This window comes from Mus musculus, chromosome 15, assembly GCF_000001635.26.
Source record: "Mus musculus strain C57BL/6J chromosome 15, GRCm38.p6 C57BL/6J".
Classification (NCBI taxonomy): domain Eukaryota; kingdom Metazoa; phylum Chordata; class Mammalia; order Rodentia; family Muridae; genus Mus; species Mus musculus.
The window spans coordinates 35,867,627-35,887,040 of NC_000081.6; the positions used below are offsets into that span (position 1 = coordinate 35,867,627).

Below are 19,414 nucleotides of genomic sequence, written 5' to 3' on the forward strand. Positions count from 1 at the left end.
TATCCTCAATTAAAGTCATGTTGTACATATTAAAAACTTTCTCTCCCGTCTATGCCACATTCAGGAAATCTAGCTGCATTGACCTTAAGTAACTTTCCTCCTTGAGTTTTGTATTGTTTTGGTTTGGGGTTTTTGTTTTGTTTTGTTTTGTTTTGTTTTTGTTGTTGGTTTTGTTTTGTTTTCTTTTCTTTTCTTTTGTTTGCTTTTTTGCTTTTTGTCATTCCCAGCTACTAGTACCTCCAAAGAAAACAACTTTATTTCCTTTATCTTTGTGTGGATCTGAACTTTTTCCCAGCTGCTGCTATTAAAAAAAAAAAAAAAAAAAAACAAGAAGAGGAAAGAAATGTTTGCAAATACTGCTATTGCTTTTCTCTCTCTTGTAGCTCATATTTACACATCACAGATACTCTGATACTTTTACATTGTAGAGCATATGTAGGTGAGGCCCTGTTTTTACTGAGGGTGCTTGCTGCCCTGTATATTTGTCAGTGGTCTTCTTTAGAAGTCCTCTTCGCCAGTGGCCTTATTATTTCCGAGGCTCATCGGCCATGGTACGAAGGAGGAATTGAAGAAAGACCCCAATGGCAGTGCTACTGTAGCCATTCACAAACCACACCTGTGAAGACCTTGGGGAATTTTCAAACTGAAGCCTGTTGTCAGGGCTCTTCCAAAGACTGAAACGGAAAGAAAAAAATGTGCCTCCATGAAAACTTTCATTTTGAGGATAATACCATGTCTGCCTTTAGCGCATCTTCATAGACCTGTGACTCTGGATGCTTTCAGTGTCACTCAGTCTGTAGCTTCTTCACCTTTAGTTAGGCCTACTAAAGAATGGAATGAAAAGCCTGGCCTTCTGGATCATATAAACACTTAAAGTATCAGTTTTCAAATACTTCCTAAGCATATCAAATATTGCTTATATACTTTATAAAGAAGTATTAATTCCCATGTATTTAATCTGCCTGTATTAAACTGATTTTATAGGCTAAGTTGGTGATTACTAGCTCAAATAGTAGATACTTGAACGACCCACAAAAGAAACTCAGTTGTTGCCAAGAGTCTCAATGCTATATAAGCAAATGAGACTATGCACCCAGAGATTCAGTTGGTAAAAATTACAGTAAGCATATAATGCAGAAGATACAAGGGCCAAAGGCACTTACCTCATGTCAAAATGTTGAAGAATTTCTGATTTAAAAGTATAATCTCATAAAAGATATATTAAATGAATTTCGTCTTCTGTTTTATGTTTTATCAAAAGGAAAAAATATCAAGGACTGGTAATTTAGAGTCAAGCACAAGTTAGCTGAATGTGCTATCAGGCCAAGACCAGTGTTCTTTGATCTCACATTTAAACCTCTTGTCCTCCAAATGAATGAAATGGCTTTTTTTCCTCCTCAAATGTTCAACAGACCTTTTGCCATTTGATAGAATCATTATTTCAAACTGTGATCTGGAAAACAACGTTGATTCTGTGGCATATTTGCTATTCTTAGCCTGGTGAACTAAGCTGGAAGTCGATGAATAATGCAGGTTAGAAAGAAAACACATGCTAGAGATTACAAATAGAGAGAGGTCTTCCAGCAACAAGACTTTCATTTTAGGACTAGATTTTTGTTGGCATGTTTGGCATTATGACGATTATTGTTTTTCTTTCCAGCTGTTACACATCTGTATTGAAGGCTGGGGTAACTGGCGTTGGTCAGAGCCCTTCACTGTGGACCATGCCGGTACATTTATTAGAACAATTCAGTACAAGGGTCGAACCGCTTCACTCATCATCAAAGTCCGAGCACTCAGTGGAGTGCAAAAACAGGTGAGTGTCCTTGTGTTCGTGACCTGAATTTTTGTATAATTAATGGGCATGACTCTTTTTTTTTTTTTTTTTTTTTTTTGGTTTTTCGAGACAGGGTTTCTCTGTTTAGCCCTGGCTGTCCTGGAACTCACTCTGTAGACCAGGCTGGCCTCCAACTCAGAAATTCACCTGCCTCTGCCTCCCAAGTGCTGGGATTAAAGGCCTGGGCATGACTCTTAAATGTGAGCAAGTAATACGGGGCATGTACCAGTAGTTATGTATATCTGCCCTCTGACACCATGCACATGAGCACTTAGTGCTGATGATCCTTTGTCCCTCGTCCTTTACAAGAGTTGCTCGCGAGCAGTAAAATTTACTGATTTTAGTTCCACCTTTTCTCCCTGTCACCACCTGCCTTCTGGTAGAGGTGCTAATGAGCTGTGAAATAGCCAAAGGCCTTTCCTGAGAAGGAAAAGAAGTAAAGAGAAGTAGAGACTCTTGGATAATCCACCAGTGGATACCCAAGAGTTGCTTCTCATGCGTGTACACACAAGAATAATGTGTATGAAAGCGTTGGGACCTCTCCTGCGACAGACTGAGCCTGTACTCCACCAAGCTTTGCTTTTCCTAAGAGTTAATATTAACTGCAGTAAAAATTCACTGCAGTCTAACTCTTGGCATGTAAAACCTTAGCTCTCAGCACATATTTTTACGTATTTTATAAAACTTCCTTTTGGCTGTTTTTGAAGTTCTAAGACTGCAAAGGGAAAAAAGTATCTGACACTTTTTTTTCTATGTTCTTAAGATGTGAAAATGTGGTTTCTAAAAGATTTTTTTCAAGTGTGCAGCATATGACAAAAGTAGAAAGGAAAAAAAGGAAGTATTAAAAATCTGAAGACTGGCTTCACCACACACAATAACTGAGTTTGTTGTAAGGCTTTTAACATATACGTCTGCATCTGGATTGTAACAAGCAGAGCAGAGCTTATGTGAACTGAGGCTATGATAGGTACAGCATTCCTCCTGGAAGAGGGGCACCCCTCTAATGGAGCCACGGGGCCTTTCTCATGAAACTGGCAGGCAGCAACTGGCAAGAGGGCAAGTAGGCCCTGTCGTCCATCCTGGACTGGGTCTAATCAGGGACCTGAACTTGCACTTCTCATTCCTGTGGACGACAGCAGTGGAAGGAGAACTTACTGCAGAGGAAGCCAGGAAGCAGGGAAGCAGGGTCCTGATTAACCCGTTACTTCTCAGAGTTCTGCCTACACAAGGGCAGGTTAAAATGCCACATACCAAGAGTGCGACATGAGCTTTGTTCCCAAATTGCAAATTCATGTAAAACTGGCAGTAAGTGTGAAGGGAATTTAGAGGCCTCATTAAAAAGATCATGCTTCATCAAGTCTTTGGAAAATATTTAGAATTTGGATTAAGACAAAACACTCTGTACATTATCAAATAGACAAAGACATAAACATGAAACAAATGAGTATTTCTAAAAGATATAGGAGATGATCTACCTGTGGTATCAATAAGACTAAGGCTGGAGTGCCTGTCTGCCCTAAGAGTTCTTAGTGGTTGTACTGTTCTATGATAAATGTATACCCATCCTCTGACTCAGTTACTGTGGTCATCCAGACATGCATCACATTTCCTAGCAAGTCTAAGAAATGATCCCTCAGCTTTGGCTTGAATACTTTAAACAAGAGGCCTGGTCCCTCATTCCTAGTAACCCTCTCTGTTGTTGATCTCCACCAGCTATTAGGAAATTGCATTCTGAAACTGGACACAAAATCTTTTACCATTCCACCAAGCTTTTACTGTTCTCCATAACAGTAAGGCACACAGTAAGCACACGGCTTACTGTGTGGACTCTGCAAGCCACTTCTGTATACAACCCCTTACGCACAGACAGCAAAGACATGCACAGCAGGCTGCGTTAATACATTCACATATGGGTATATAGATTCACCTATACATAATAAAAAAGGCTGCCAGTTTGAGAGTTGGACTGGAACATGGGAGAAGTTAAAGGAAAGGAGAAATGATGTAATTAAATTCCAATTAAAAGTATATTTAAATAAGTAAAGAAGAAAAGAAGAAAGCCTTTCAGCCTGGAAAGAGAGAGTCTCCTAAGCCCCAGGGTTGTAACAGTACACCAAACATCAAAACAAATAGTTTCTAAAATCTTATCGGTTTTCCCTCTCCTCTGTCCTTCTCACTCATATACACAAGCTATTTTTTTTTCCAAATTAGATCTCATTTCATTTCTGTAGCCATGATAATTTAGTATTCAGATCTGGTGGTGGTATGGAACATCCACAATGAGGTGTTTTTTTGTTTTTTTTTTTTCACCTGATGAGGTTAGGAAGAAAGAAACTAATCAAGCTTCCAGGGAGCTTTGCCACATCCTTGTCTTGGCCTCTTTCCTTCTCTCCCACCTAGATTTAGAAGTGGGCAATAAACAGCAGCTGCCTAATTGCTGCGTCTCATGGATGCAGGTCCCTGGTGAGCTTCAGGCACATTGATATGCCCCGATAGTGGAGAGTTATCCAGAACACTCTTTAACAGTGATACTTGGTCTGCCTTTCTTACATCTTTTATCCTGGTCATAATGTACCATTTCCCAGAATCCTTACGTGTTGTGCAACTACTCATGCACCCATGTTTGCTTCTGTATTTCCTGTCTCTTCACTGAAGAGTGTCCTGCCAGTCTAAAAGCTCAAATGCATGTATTCGTGCATCTCTGTACATAGACTTTTAATCACACTTAAGGTATCATTTTCCAGAGCATCTGGCACTCTGAAGTTACTCTTTCATATCACTGTTCTTCTTGGCACTGATCTAATAAGAGCTCTGAAACCTGCTAAGTAAAATCATATGTAGAAATCTTCAGTATGCGTCTTTGTGGCTTTGGGGAAAGAGAAAAATTAGTGTGAAACCTGGAAATGTGTATTAAAGAGAAACACTAAAAAATTAAGTAGCTGTCTTCAACTGATAAGTTAATCTTGAAATTCAAACCATAATTTGCAAAATAAAGGCACTGTAGGTTGCCCAGTTTGAAGAAAAGCAGACAGAGCTTTGCTGAGCCCAGTTGCCTGAAAGAATATCCTTCCAGTGAGTGGCCATTTTGGATTTCCCATTTTCCAAGTTGTCTTCCTCCCTGGACATTTTAAAGGATTTTCCCTTTTATCAAATTTGAAAACCTATTTAACAAGCTTTTTACTTTAAAATGAAACTATAAAACCCCACCAAGAGGATCTTTGTCTTTAAAAGAAGTGAGTCCCAGATGGTTGCAGAGATGTTGTGGTTTCTGTGAGAGTGCCAAATTCTCTCCTAGATCTCCTGGGATACAAAGGAAGCTTCATGAGTACATATTGCCAGGCCTGGATAAATTAAGAGTAAGCCAGCTAGATACTACCTTGGAGTTTTTGAATGTTTATTTAAAACTAGGTGCTACTATGGCATCAAAAGATGTACTACCACAAGTGCCTAGTAATCCCCAGCATATGTTAAAGAAATGTTTGCCCACTAATTTAGGACTCATGGTTGAATTTTATGGTTTGTTTTTGTGAAAGCATAGTTCTAAAACATCATAATGGCTAGCATATCTAGGGGAAGTGTAATAGTGAAGAGCAGCTTGTTTTACAGATGTGATCCTTAAGATCTGAAACATAATTCTAACACAAATGTTTAAGAAAATGCCAGGGGTTGGAGAGATGACCCAGCGCTTAAAAGTGTTTAATAATTTCAGTTTCAGGGGATTCAGAGCCTCTGGCCTCCAAAGTTACCTGCACACATGTGATCCAAACAGACTCTGCAGCACTCACGTACACATTAGTAAAATAAATAATTGTTTAAGAATAAAATGCCAAACCCTTGTACTAAAAAATGCAATGTACTACAAACAGAGGCCATTTAAGATGTGGCGTCTCATTCTAGGGGCTTGTTCTGAACACATAATAATTCATCATCACATATAGTTATTCATGACTCAGGAGTTAAGGTCTTCCTGAGGATCTTGTTTTGGTTCCCAGGGCCCACACCAAGTGGCTCACAACCACCTGTCAATCAAGCTCCAGGCGATCCACACCTTTATGGCCCCCACCTTCATACATAGCAGATACATGGACACACTACATGCTCACAAATAAAAATCTGACTTCCTAGTCTCAAGATGGCTACATAACCTCTGCATATTCTCTTACAAGACTTCATGACAGATGCAGGGGGACTTTGTAAATCCTGTATTATCTCCCTGACCATTGCAGAAGGAAATCCTCATATTAAAAGCAAAACTCCATGTTTACCCTAAGCTTTGGCACAGGAGAAGGGAATCACCGTTTAGCACCTGCAGGGCAGGTATCTGGGTACCTTTGATACTTAAACCAACTCAAAGTGTTTTACAGCAAGGGAAAAAGACAGTCTTTGAAATGAGAAAGGAAATAATGGTGCTTGGCAAGTTTGTGTTCCTCTTTCCTGTAAAATCTAAATTGATGAGTATGAGTAGGTGTTAGGTTTTTAGGATGCAAGCTTATTGGGGCTGTCTTCAGTATAGACTATGGGACAGACCTGCAAGCTAATCAATGTCAACATACTTGTGTTTTCGTCTTGTTAAGGAGAATCACAGCAGCACCTAACTGAGTTAGGGTTCTCTATCAAAACAGAGCCAATTAATAATATGAAAGAATCGATTGTTAAGTTATTCAGTTGACTGACTGATTATAAATCAGTTCCCATTACAGAAGTCCCAGACTCTGCAGTCAGCAAGTTCAAGTGTCAATGTTCAGTTCTAGTCTGACCCTGAATCCTCAGAACTGGCAGAGCTACCCAAAACTAGCAACTATTTCCATTTGAAAGAGATGGCTAGGATCAGTGTCCCTGTTCAGGCAGCAAAATGTATGCCCTCAGACTTAGCACTATTCACATTGAAGGAGGGACAGTCTGTTCTACTCAGTGTGCCTGTTCACATGATAATGTCATTTAGAAATGTCCAGGATAAATACCATTTGACTAAATGCCTAAGCAGTCCAATATCCAGTCAAATTGATACATTAAAATTGATTATCATACACTTAGGCCCATAATAATAATATATGTGTTATTGATATTATTTTATAATCTGAAAAATAGCACAAATAAGTTATAAAGCTTATAAAAGTATTACATTAGAGACTGGGGTAGTAGTTCGGTAATAGTGCACTAGCCTGGGATGTGTAAAGCCCAGGGTTCAATCTTTAATTCTATTTAAAAAAAACCTGTTTTCCTTAGTCATGGTGAATATTCATATTACAGAAGGGTTTGCTTTCTAAAATATTAACTGTGTAAGAATAAATTTTGCAATATCTTTCCAATTTCAGTCAACTCAAAAATATTTCTTACTACCTTCTATGGTTTATAGTCTTAGCTGGTTGCAAAATTAGATAATCCATGGGTTTAAAGGAAACTTCTATGTGTTTATTTTTAAAGTTGTATAGTTCTACAATGTAGAAAAGCAAAATATAATATAATTCTGTATTTCAATCAAAGCTCATTTGTATTAGTTTCCACCAAGATCTCTTAGCAGATAAGAGAGCTGTTGGAGAGCAGCCTCAGGGAGCACATGATGTCAGCTCCTCTCACATTACAGAGTGACTGGCCTGCTTCTCATCCCATGCGTGGCAGCTTCTGTAGCCGTTGTCAGCACTGACCACCACCATCTCCTGGTCAGTCACCTCTCAAGACATGAGCAAAGTTCTTCCTACAGGACCCACTTTCTGCCCCTTCTCCAGCCTTTTGCTTCTCACTGAGTGTACTTAAGGTGATTGGCAGGCTTGCGCCTCCCTCTACCCTGTCTGCCAGGTGAGCTACGCACTGACCTGCTTCCACAGTTTTTATTGCACACATCTTTAGCTCAAGCACCTCACCATTTCCAGCTGCTCACTGGTTCCCAGCCTATGTGTCCCCTCTTTAAATATCATCAACTGTATATGATCAGAACAAAATTCATTTTTTTTCTTTAAAGACTCCTTACTTTCGCTGTCATACTAAACTGATGACTTCATCTGTAATGAACATCAGCATTATCTCCCAAAAGAATACATATTTCTGGTTAATGACATCCAAATTGATGAACCTTTTGTATATTATGTATCATCTTTTAGATTATCATCTGCGGAAGACAGATCATCTGTAGCTATTTGTCTCAGAGTATAGAACTGAAAGTTGTCCAGCATTACATTGGTCAAGATGGACAAGCTGTAGTTCGAGAACACTTTGATTGCCTCACAGCCAAACAGAAGTTGCCTTCGTACATATTAGAAAACAACGAACTGACAGAGCTGTGTGTGAAGGCTAAGGGAGACGAGGACTGGTCAAGAGATGTGTGTCTGGAACCCAAAGCCTCTGAGTATAGCACTGTCATCCAGGTATGAGAGTCCCTGATATCTGGAAAAGAGTGACTTTAAACACAGAAATGTTCTCATTGTGCATTTACTTTATGTAGCCCATACTTTGTAATAAAATCACAACTGGTTTATGCAGAAAGTGAAATCTAAGAAAGAAAACAAAACAACAACAACAAAAAAAAAAAAAAAAACTGGTCAGTGATTCCGGCAATGGCTCCCGTCTCTGGGCTTCCCAGAGGTGGGACTGGAATCTTGACCTCCCCACTTGAGCATCTTTGTGATGATTGATGGTTTTTAGTCTCTGTCTGAATCTTCACCACCTTCATCTTCGTCCATTTAAGAACTGGATCTCTTCATTCTTCCCCCATCTCACGTCACTATCCATGTGCAGACTTCTTCACCTTTGCAGAAAGGAGTCCCTTTTCATTTTAAGTCTGGTTTTACTTCCTTAGTATTCCTAGTGGCTTTTTCCTGTAACTGTAACTTCTTTCATCATCTAAACTGATACTCCGTATATTTTGCTTAATTATCAGGCTGTTTTGGATCTTACAGGGCCTTTCCTATCTCGTGTGCAGGTGCCTACTTCAAACAGTTCCATTATTTATGTGTGGTGCACAGTTTTGACTTTGGAACCCAACTCTCAAGTTCAGCAGCGAATGGTGAGTGCTTTCCCAATCCTGAGGCATGGTGTCCAACACTGACCTTTCCTGTTCTCAAATGAATAAGGTCACAGTGACCCAGGGAGGAGATTTATTACACGTATGTTTCAGCATCAAACAGCTGGAATACTGCAACAAAGCAAATATGAAAGTTGTTTCTGTCCTTTTATTTTTATAGATCGTGTTCAGCCCTCTCTTTATCATGAGAAGTCATCTTCCAGACCCCATTATTATACATTTGGAAAAAAGAAGTCTGGGTCTGAGTGAAACACAGATTATTCCAGGAAGAGGGCAGGAAAATCCACTGCAAAATGTCGAACCTGACCTTGTACATCACCTGACATTTCAAGCACGGTATGAGCAAAGCGGATTTTCCCAAGAAGTAAAGTAGCCTCAAGCTGTTCTGGTTACATGGTGCAGCCTTACTTACATTCTGACCTGAGAAAAATGTTAAGTAAGGCTCTACATAGAATCTGGCCGTTTTCATTAAGCTTATAAATAACCAAGTAGAATCATAAAATGTAATTTATTTTAGATTTTATTGACACCTTCCTGCAGAGAAGAGATGACTAGAGATCTCACCCAAGCATGGGTATGTGGGAAGAAGAGCCAGGACACAGGCCATCTAAAAATTGTGTCATAAATCTCCAACTCACTGAAGGGAGAGAGGGAGGGAAGGAGGAAGAAAGAGGAAAGAGGAGGGAGAATACCCCACAGAACAGTGTGAATCTAACTACATTTCTAGGTTTTGTTTTTTGGTTTTTTTTTTTTTTTTTTTTTTTTTTGGTAAATTATAAATTACTTAAGCGGGCTGGAGAGATGGCTCAGTGGTTTAGAGCACTGACTGCTCTTCCAGAGGTCCTGAGTTCAAATCCCAGCAATCACATGGTGACTCACAACCATCTGTAATGCGATCCGATGCCCTCTTCTGGTGTGTCTGAAGACAGCAACAGCAACAGTGTACTACTTATATATAATAAATAAATAAATCACTCTTAAAAATCTGTTACTGTTTTCTCTTTTCACTTCCTAGGGAAGAATATGACCCTTCCGATTGTGCGGTTCCCATATCAACAGCCCTCATTAAGCAAATAGCCACTAAGATACAGCCTGGAGGCACAGTTAATGAGATGCTTGATGAGTTCTATGGGCCAGAAAAGTCCCAGGAGCCCACTTGGCCTTACAGTAACAAAGATTCTGACAGGTGACATTCTTCATTCGTTTTCTATATGTACTTCTAAACATTAAGAAGCCTCCCAGAGCTCTGTCTCTAGCTGCATATGTAGCAGAGGATGGCCTAGTCAGCCATCAATGGGAGGAGAAGCCCTTGGTCTTGCAAAGATTATATGCCCCAGTACAGGGGAATGCCAGGGCCAGGAGATGGGAGTGGATGGGTTGGGGAGCAGGGCAGGGAGAGGGTATAGGGGGCTTTGGGGATAGCATTTGAAATGTAAATAAAGAAAATATCTAATAAAAAATACTAAAAAAAAAAAAGAAAAAGAAAGAGAGAAAGAAAGAAAAGAAAAAAGAAAAACACCATTCCCAAGCTACTAGCTTGCTATTGAGACTTTTTATTGCTGGCAAGATCCCCGAGTACCATACCTTGCAGGAGAAAAGACTTTGTCTCACAGTTCCTGAGCTTTTAGTCCATTATGGGAGGGAAGGCAGAGCAGAGGAGCCCCTGCCATGGCAGCCAGAGGACAGAAGGAGAATGTTTTTGCTCCTAGCTTTTTCTGTCTTATTTTTATTTCCTCTCAGCCCCAACCTATTGGATGGTACTGCTCACATTCAGAATTAATCCTCTCTTGAAACATCTTCATCACTGTGCCCAGAGGAATCTGCTATGTAGTTCTCAGTCCAGTCAACTTTATAGTTTGATTAACCCTTATGCTAGAGAGAGTAAATGCCATGGAGCAGAGCCTTTGAATGCATCGGATTCTGATGTCATCTAGTTTGGTTTAGCCTAATGGATGCTTTTACTCAAAGAGGAAAGCATCATTACGTGAAAAGCTGCTTTCTCCTGCTTGCAAGTGCAACCCTGGGTGAGGCTGCTGTGCGCTGCTGTCCTGCACAGTGGCTTCCTGTGGGAGCATTGTGTGTCTGGAATGCTCAGACATACTGTATAAATCCTGAACTCATCATAGTTCACTGAGTCACTTGAATGTGTTCTTTGGACCAGGAATGAGCAGCTGAGTCAGTGGGATAGCCCAATGCGAGTCAAACTGTCAATCTGGAAACCATATGTTAGAACCCTGTTGATAGAACTGCTACCCTGGGCCCTGCTTATCAATCAGTCCAAGTGGGATCTCTGGCTGTTTGAAGGAGAGAAGATTGTTCTACAAGTTCCTGCTGGCAAAATTATTATTCCTCCTAATTTTCAGGTAAAATAACTTAAAACTAGCATATTCTTTTCTCTCAATAACTAGATTATATTCTGAGGTTACACGTACATCTTAACAGGATGAATTCCTTATGGAAAACTGACCTGGTAGGTGCATACATAAAGGGTATGGAATGTTCTTTGATACTTAAACATTTTTCAGATGTGCTTTTCCTCATCAGCAGTACTCCTGGCTAAATCACCACTGCATCTGATGACACATACTCCTTACATTCCCATTGTGTACAAGGGATCTGACAAGCATAGCAGCTGCATTAAACACTAATCCACCACCCTGCCGGTGCCTTGTAACTGTACGTAGATGTGTATAATTGTACATATCACTTGTTAATTATAACACCATAGAATCATTAGTGTCATGGGTGGAAAATTCTGACTACAAACTAAAAATTCACAGAAAGACTGCATAGTCTGCCACCAGAGACTTTATAAAGCTAACCCATTTCAAAAAGCAATATAAATTTATAAGAAAATCTTCAAAAACTATTTTCTAGTGGAGAACAATTTCAGAAGTTCCAGTTTATAAACATCTTTTTTCAATTGTATTTTTCCTATTTCTTGAAGTAATCAGATGCAGTTACCTTATGGAATTGGAATGTTAGCCTGTATAGGCGTAATGTTGCATATTCTTCTGATGTCAAATGAGATGAAACCTTTCAGTTTTTAAGTCTTTGGAATTCATGGGTTAGTTACAGCTTGAGGTTGATTTTTCTCTCTTCCCTGAACTTGAATATCATTGTGAATCCAAAGGATATTGTAAACCAAAATAAAATACATGTTGCCATTACCAAAATAAAAGTACAGGGGACTATTTGGTTGCCTTAATATATCTATTGTATATATTTTTAAATCCTGGCGATATGGAATGGTTAAGAACAATACAATTGAGGCATTGTTTTTCCAGGAAGCTTTTCAAATTGGAATTTACTGGGAAAATACAAACACTGTGCACAAGACATTAGCAATTAAACTGGTCCATAATCTGACATCTCCAAAGTGGAAAGATGGCGGGAATGGTGAGGTAGTGACACTGGATGAAGAAGCATTTGTTGATGCTGAAATCAGACTCGGAGCTTTCCCAGGACATCAGAAGGTAAGGTCAATGTGGATGTGGTGCAGGGGAGAGCATATGTGTGCTCCTAGAGTGCTTTAAGTATGTCTGCCTCACTTTCTAAGTCCCGTTCTGGTGTTACTCTAATTGATAACAGTGAAATACTTGTTTTCTTAACTTCCTAGACTTTTGTTTTACAGTGGAATTTTTTTCTTTATTAGTGGTAAAACCTGGGTTACATAATCTATCCAGTAATGGCTCCATTTCAGAGCTGTCACCAGTCATTCGATTTATAGTATGGGGACTGGACTTATTCTCAAATATTCACAAACTGTCTTTGACCTCCTCCTTCAGAACAGGAAGTAGGGTATCAAACACTATGAGCATTGAAGTCAAAGACTCTACAGGAATGGTTATCTTGCTGGAAAGAATATGCTGATCAAAGTGATAGGACTAATCTTATGGAATTAATATTACAAGAAGTAATCATATTCTTTAGAACGCAATTGAGAGGTTTAGAAAATGCGTTTAGATCATATCCACTCCCCCTTCTGTGCCCACCAAACTTTGTGTCCTTTAAAGAAAAATCAAGACCAATTTTTGCTGTCAAAATAGTATTTGATACGTGGTCTTCCACTGGATCCAGGATAGCTTATAGTGAGGTGTGGGGGCTCCACTCTTAGAAAAAAAGCTCACACTCTCTCTCTCTCTCACTCTCTCTCACTCTCCCCCTCCCCCTATCCCTCCCTCCCTCCCAGCAGCTAAACTTGCCAGTAGGGCTAGGATTCCACATCCAACTTCCATCTCTGCCCAGGCCTTTGGTCTGCCTGGATATGCATAGATCTGTTGTGTGCTATTGCAGCTGCTGTGCGTTCATGTGTGAGTGCAGCTGCCCTGCAGAGTTTTTATGATACAGTTTCTTTGTTTCATCTACTGCCTCTGGCACTTATACTCTAACCCCCTCTGAGCCTTGGGAAGTGATAAGATACATGCATTCCCTGCAGGGAATTATACATTATGCAGTCTTTCTGTACCTTGATCATTTATGGTCCTCTGTGTTAACCAACATCTACTGCAAATGGAAGCTTCTCAAATGGGAGTTGGAAGATGCATTAATCCAAAGAGGGGATACTGGAAGAGTTACAGTTAGCAGGGGTGGGCCTCTACCATGCTTTTAGAGCTGTGGATATCAAGAACATCTTTGGTAAGATACAAATGGCATGTGCTTTTCAGCATAAACCTAAAACCTATACAAGTCAATTAGCTGAGTAATACAGAAATGTATGTATATCACAGACTCACATCAATCTGTGTTACTGTATAGCCTACAGCGGAGAGACTCATCATCATGCTAGCCATCCTCAGTGGGAGAACAGAAGGAATACCTCACCAGGACAGTAGCATTCACATTGGCCTTTCTCTTTGGGGAGAAATTAGGTTTTTGTTGAGCATCTTTAAAAGAGCCTTTTGATAAAAAGTTAGGAACACTTAAGTCACTTTTAAAAAACTAAATTTTCTTGAAACAAGAAGTTTGCCTTTGCCAGTATTAAAGACTAGTGTTACTACCTTCCTCAAAGGGAAGGGAAGGGAGAGGAGGGGGGAAGGGAGGGGGGGAGAGAGGGGGGAGGGAGAGGGAGAGGGGGGAGGGGGAGAGAGGAAGGAAAAGACAAACTATAGAAAAATTCTTAAACATTTTAGGCTCAGGACTCCTTTATACTCTTAAAAAATACTGGGCTCCATCCATCTTTATCATATTAGAAAAGAAACTATAAATTTTAAAAATATATAAGAACTTCAATATATCCCACTAGCCAAAAGAATATGGCATCATATATTGTCTTGCCTCTAGGAGATACCAGCGTATACTTATGAAGGAGTCAAAATACAAAGATAAATAGTACCTTATTATTATTATTAAAGTGGTTTTGACCTTGGGACTCCAATTACAGAGACTGCACACATTTCCCAAACTCCCTGGAGAATGCTGTCCCAAGGGTACTACCTATTACAAGGACACCTTCAGGCAGGTAACAGCTCTAGCCGTTCACCAGAAATGCTTCAAGACAATTAAATGACACACATCACACACAATAAAGAGCAGAACCATGAAGCCAAACCACATGGACTCCATCTTTTCCTGTGTCTTGGCCAAGTCAAACACATCAGAAGCACAGTATAAAGTTAAATGAGGGTCAATATTTTTTTTCTTCATTGCCATCTTTTGTATAAAAGTTCTCCAAATTCTTCTTGATGCAAGCTAGGTATTCTGAGGGTTGCTGCTATAATGAACCTGAGGAGGAGGGATGCTAGGTAGGAGCCTGTAGAATAAGACGTATGGGGTTTGTTCATATATAAATGATTTGTAACTATGATTTGAGATAATTGTGAAATAATCTGAAACAAGTCATTGCTCCATCACTACATGATGGCAACATCAGTAATTGCTTTGCTAAAGGGCCCTGATGTAAACATTGTCCCCTTAATTAGCCAACACATTTCTGAGACCAGAAAGAACTGCTATTAAAAATATTCCTCCCAAAATGCAAAAGTAGTACTGTCCCAGGCAAACCTACATATAAAACAATCCTTAAAGAGTTGTTGAAGCCATGGAGCTGGAGAGATGGCTGTTCTTCCAATGGACCTGGGTTCAATTCCCAGCACCCACATGGCAGCTCACAACTGTCTGCAACTCCAGTTCCAGGGGACCTGACACCCTTAGACACACATGCATACAAAACACCAATGCACATAAAATAAAATATATATATATATACATTAAAGCATATTTGAGGCCAGATGTAAGGTACACACCTGTAATCCCAGCACTTGAGAGATATAAAGGCACAGGGATCCAGAAACTGGGGCCAACTTGGGCAGTAGTAAAGATTCTGTCATAAAAAAAAAAATAGTCAAAACTTTTTCCTGTGTATCTTTGTGGTGTAAAACCTGCTGTCTTTGCGATCTGACCCACAGCTGTGTCAGTTCTGCATCTCCTCCATGGTGCAGCACGGCATACAAGTCATTCAGATTGAAGATAAGACTACAGTAATCAATAACACGCCATATCAGATAGTTTATAAGCCACACTTGGCCATCTCTAACTCCTATTCTGGAAAGGAGGTAAGTAATCCATAAACACAGTTTTTACTGTTTCTCTCAGTTCACTGTAAACAGGCTCAACTTTTTTTTTTTTTTTTTTTTTGGCCTGGGGCAAAGAAAATGCTAACAATCAATATAGAAATCTTATTTGTGCTGAATTTAAAAACATAGATGGCAAGGTGAAGTTGCCACAGGGATGAGTGAGCAGAAGCGCTGGCTGCCACAGCCCTGCCTGGAAAATGCTGAAGCCGCTGTCTCCAACAGTGTCTCTAGGAGCAAACAGCAGCGGCTTCTGAGTCTTGATAATGGGTGTGGGCCTGGCACCTAAGTGGAGCCATGACTGTGAGACATGGCAGCACTCATGGGCCACTTCTCACTGTGGCAAACAAACCCAGTGATCTTCAAGCCTTTTAACATGGTTCTTTGTACAATTAACATGAACATTCATATTTTAAGAAAGGAAAGAATTGTTTTTCAAAACAATGCGCTACAGCCCTTTCTTGAGGTCAGAACTATCTAATAGACGATTATCACTGTTTCCTGTAGTCTGCTCAGTATTGTTCCTTTTGGATCCAAAAGGTTATTTTCAAATAATCAAATAGGATGAATCTCTCCCCTTTACCTTAGAGCACATTGTGTAATTACACAACATCTGACAGTGGGATTTCATCAGACTCAGGGACTTGGCACATCTTCCCAAAAAGCAGTGGAAGCCTCGTGGCTCCCTGCAGCCAACCAGTGTTCCGTTTTCAACTCTGACCCTGCCTCAGCCAGCTAGTATTTTTTTTTCCAGATATGATGGTCCCTAGACATTCTGGGAGGCTATGGGACAGTAGGGGATTTTTTTTTTAAGTCTAAAAATCAGAGGCTTGAGCCGCAGAGATAGCTCAGAGGCTAAGTGTGCCTGTTACTAAGCTCAGCAGCCTGGGTGTGTTCTGGAGAACCGTGCAGCAGAGTAGAGCCAGTCCCAGCAAGTTGTTCTCTGACTTCCATGTATGCATGTGTGTACATACAAACACACTAAATAAATAAGTGTAATAATTTTTTCAATGGAGAGGCTCTAACATCATAAACCATCCTAGTCCATTTGAAGGCTGGGACAAAGCATTTTCCTCCTGAAAGTGAGCCTTACTGTTTTGTCTTCTGAGTCCCCAGTTCCTTATCCTGAACCTCATCCAGATGTCCCCCTACCCAACACAACTTCCTCTTAGCTACATAGCATCTCTCTCCCCAGGGCATGGGGACAATGAAAACTTGGCACTGTCTTTTTAAGTCAGCCTGATGCCACCATGTTTTCTTATGCCTGATGGGCATCCCTTTGCTTGGCACGGCTATCCCTGTCACATCAGGGCCTCTGGGTGGAGACAGGGTCACTGGCACACCCAATTCCCCATCTTGGCCACTTTGTAAGAACACATGGCTGTGGTTTCTTAGCAGGGATGCTTCTCTGTGCTACTCTAGTGAACACACTCCTTCTGCGTTGTCTTTCCAGCATTGTCATGTTCCAGACAGTGCTACTTTCAGCATTTGTCCAGGGGGCGAGCATCCTGCCGTGAGATCCAGCTCCCTGCCTTGCTGGGACGTCACGCCTGCTGTGGGGTCGTCAGAGCTGGACACAGCCACGCTTCAGAAACAGATACTGCTGGGGTTTTCTCCTGTACCAGGAGCCGACAGCGCTCAGTGCTGGAGCCTGCCAGCCATCATTGGAGGAGAGTTTCCCAGACAGAGTGTAGCAGTGCCCTTTGGAACTGGGAGGGAAAATGGATTCTGCACCAGGTATTTTAGCCAAGTGTAAACACTCTTTGCTTGTCCTCGTCGCTGCTCATCAGGAGGCCAGGAGAGACAGAATTTCAGTGCTCTCCCATGGAACTCTAGGTGTTCTTTCATCTTTCATGAAGAACTTTGAGACATTGGATACAGTTGGACAGAGGTCATGGTCACAAACAGGTTGTCCACTTAGCTGATTTTTCCCTTTGCACCTCATGCTGCAGGGGCTGGGATGGTGCAGTGCAGTCACCAGGCGGCAGGGATGCGTGGTAATGAAAGCGGGCCACACATCCTCGAGCAGCTCTGACTGCACAGTGATGAGACATGAAGGCAAGGATCCAAGAGAGTCAAGTTGGATAGTTTTGCTTTTCCAATATTTTACTTTTACTTCAAAATGAAATTTTTCATGTAAGACATTTAGTGAGATGGTAATGTAGATAAACACACACCAAGGAATATTCTGTGCTGTGGTTGTTCCTGCATGAAAGCCGTTCTAAATGCAGATCACAAATTATGCAAACGACAACCACAGGATTGGCCCAGAGACCTATAATAGTTCATACTGACTTCTGTCTTGTGGTTGTTTGGTCTTAGTATCTTTTCTGCAGAATTGCTTACTTACGGTGTATACAGCCATGAAAGAAATTACACTGTGGCCCTATGAGAGGACCCTCTTCTCAAGGTCGAGTTATAGACTCTGAGATTGAAGGCATTCCAGGCTTTTGATATATGAAAGATTTTTAAATAATCATTGTAAAGGTTACAACTTACCTAACAGATCTCCATAAAGGTCAGGTCATCTTCCCTCCACACATCCTTTCTTCTTCCATGTCAGAGATCCTGATTGAACAAGCATTTTCACCCCAGTCCTATAAGGATAGCTGCTTTTATACTTGGTTAAATAATGTTAAACATGTTGAGTGCTCTCGAATGGTATGTGAATTATTTTTAAATGGAAAGTCAAAAATTTTAACAAAAGATGTAGAAATTATATTTAATTTCTCTAAGAGTCACAGTATAAATTAATCTTATATGTAAATATTAAAGTAGGCAAGTTAAAAGTATGATTCTACCTTCTTAGCTCCAGATTTATGGCTATTGAAAGGAAGTTGTGTGAGACTGGCTTGCCTAGCCTCTCAAATGAAACTGCATAACAGCTTTCTAGTCCATGTGAGGATTTGACTCTGAAAAGAGATGTATTCTTATCTGCCCTCTCCTCCTCCGCACCTCAGGCTAGCATGCAGCTAGCATGCACACTTGGTGACATGGTGGTTGCATTTTCCAAATGCTATGAACAGTTCCTGTTTGTCATGCCAGACAAGGATAGTTTTAGGAGAGGACTCTCTGGCAGGGGGTGGTGACCCCTTTCCTCACCATCCACTAAGAATTGCAGCCACCTTCTTTCTTTAATCTTGATAATTAATACAGTAGTCAGAGAGAAATTTTCTTCCTGTTTAAACATAAATACCACTTGCTCTATAGGACAGTGGAAGATTTCTCCTCATGATAGCAGGTTACGTGTACCTGTGCAGCTGCTTAAAACAAGGAATCCCAGCTTTGCTCTGATGTCCAAAATGCAGGTCCTGTAACGTATGGTCATTATGTGAAAATTCATAGCCTACATTTAGAATAAAAAATAGAGCAAACACATAAATTCTCTAGAAATTTCTTAAAAGGAAAGAAAGAAATTAAAAATGGGTCAGTTTTTCTTTTACTAAAATTTACCAACTCTTTAGAGAGGAAGAAGTGTCATACTTGAAGAATTTAAGCACATAAGCACTGAGGACAAGGGCCACAAACAAGGTTAGCACAAGGCCAGCAATCTGATAATAGTGTCATGGAGGGTTTAATTTAAAATCCTTTTTTGAATTTTTTAGTATTTTACTGTAAATGAGTATCACCACAACTATGAAATTAGTAAACTTATATACATGTACATCAACTATTAAATGAGGGACAGGCTCCTTTTCTGGAAAACATACCCTCTGAGTTAGAAAAGCAGTGTTCCAGAGTCTGGAATACTGTACATTCAAATAAACATGAACTGGAGAGAAGCCTGTGTTCCCGAAACCACGTTGTTGCTGGTCTGTTCCAGGGCAATAGCACTGACATATCAAGAGCACTTGGGAGTCACTTACATAACCCTCTCCGAAGACCCAAGTCCTCGAGTCGTTTTCCACAACAGATGCCCAGTACCGATGCTCATGAAGGAGAACATCAGAGGTGAGTTTCATAGCCCTGAAATAAAACAGCAGAAGA

The 19,414-nt window shown here is 40.4% G+C and overlaps 1 protein-coding gene and 1 long non-coding RNA gene across 5 annotated transcripts in view; one reads left to right on the top strand and one right to left on the bottom strand.

The window, feature by feature from the left end:
• Vps13b (vacuolar protein sorting 13B) overlaps positions 1 to 19,414 on the top strand; it is a 560,112-nt gene that overhangs the window by 496,509 nt on the left and 44,189 nt on the right. The window contains exons 44-53 of the mRNA NM_177151.4: positions 1,661 to 1,816; positions 7,936 to 8,199; positions 8,754 to 8,837; positions 9,016 to 9,191; positions 9,871 to 10,041; positions 11,017 to 11,218; positions 12,143 to 12,331; positions 15,263 to 15,409; positions 16,881 to 17,164; positions 19,251 to 19,378. Coding sequence (NP_796125.2) covers positions 1,661 to 1,816; positions 7,936 to 8,199; positions 8,754 to 8,837; positions 9,016 to 9,191; positions 9,871 to 10,041; positions 11,017 to 11,218; positions 12,143 to 12,331; positions 15,263 to 15,409; positions 16,881 to 17,164; positions 19,251 to 19,378 — 1,801 coding nt within the window. The remainder of the gene's footprint in view (positions 1 to 1,660; positions 1,817 to 7,935; positions 8,200 to 8,753; positions 8,838 to 9,015; positions 9,192 to 9,870; positions 10,042 to 11,016; positions 11,219 to 12,142; positions 12,332 to 15,262; positions 15,410 to 16,880; positions 17,165 to 19,250; positions 19,379 to 19,414) is intronic.
• Positions 351 to 19,253, bottom strand: Gm41292. Of its 4 annotated transcripts, XR_875136.2 has the most exons (4): positions 18,680 to 19,253; positions 17,927 to 18,024; positions 15,101 to 15,177; positions 13,935 to 14,607 (listed from the first exon to the last, which is right to left on the bottom strand). It is a non-coding gene; the product is annotated as a predicted gene, 41292 (long non-coding RNA). The 4 variants fall into 4 exon arrangements; XR_875135.3 differs by lacking the exon at positions 13,935 to 14,607 and adding an exon at positions 351 to 674 and having other exon boundaries at positions 17,927 to 19,253; XR_875134.3 differs by lacking the exon at positions 13,935 to 14,607 and adding an exon at positions 12,329 to 13,469 and having other exon boundaries at positions 17,927 to 19,253.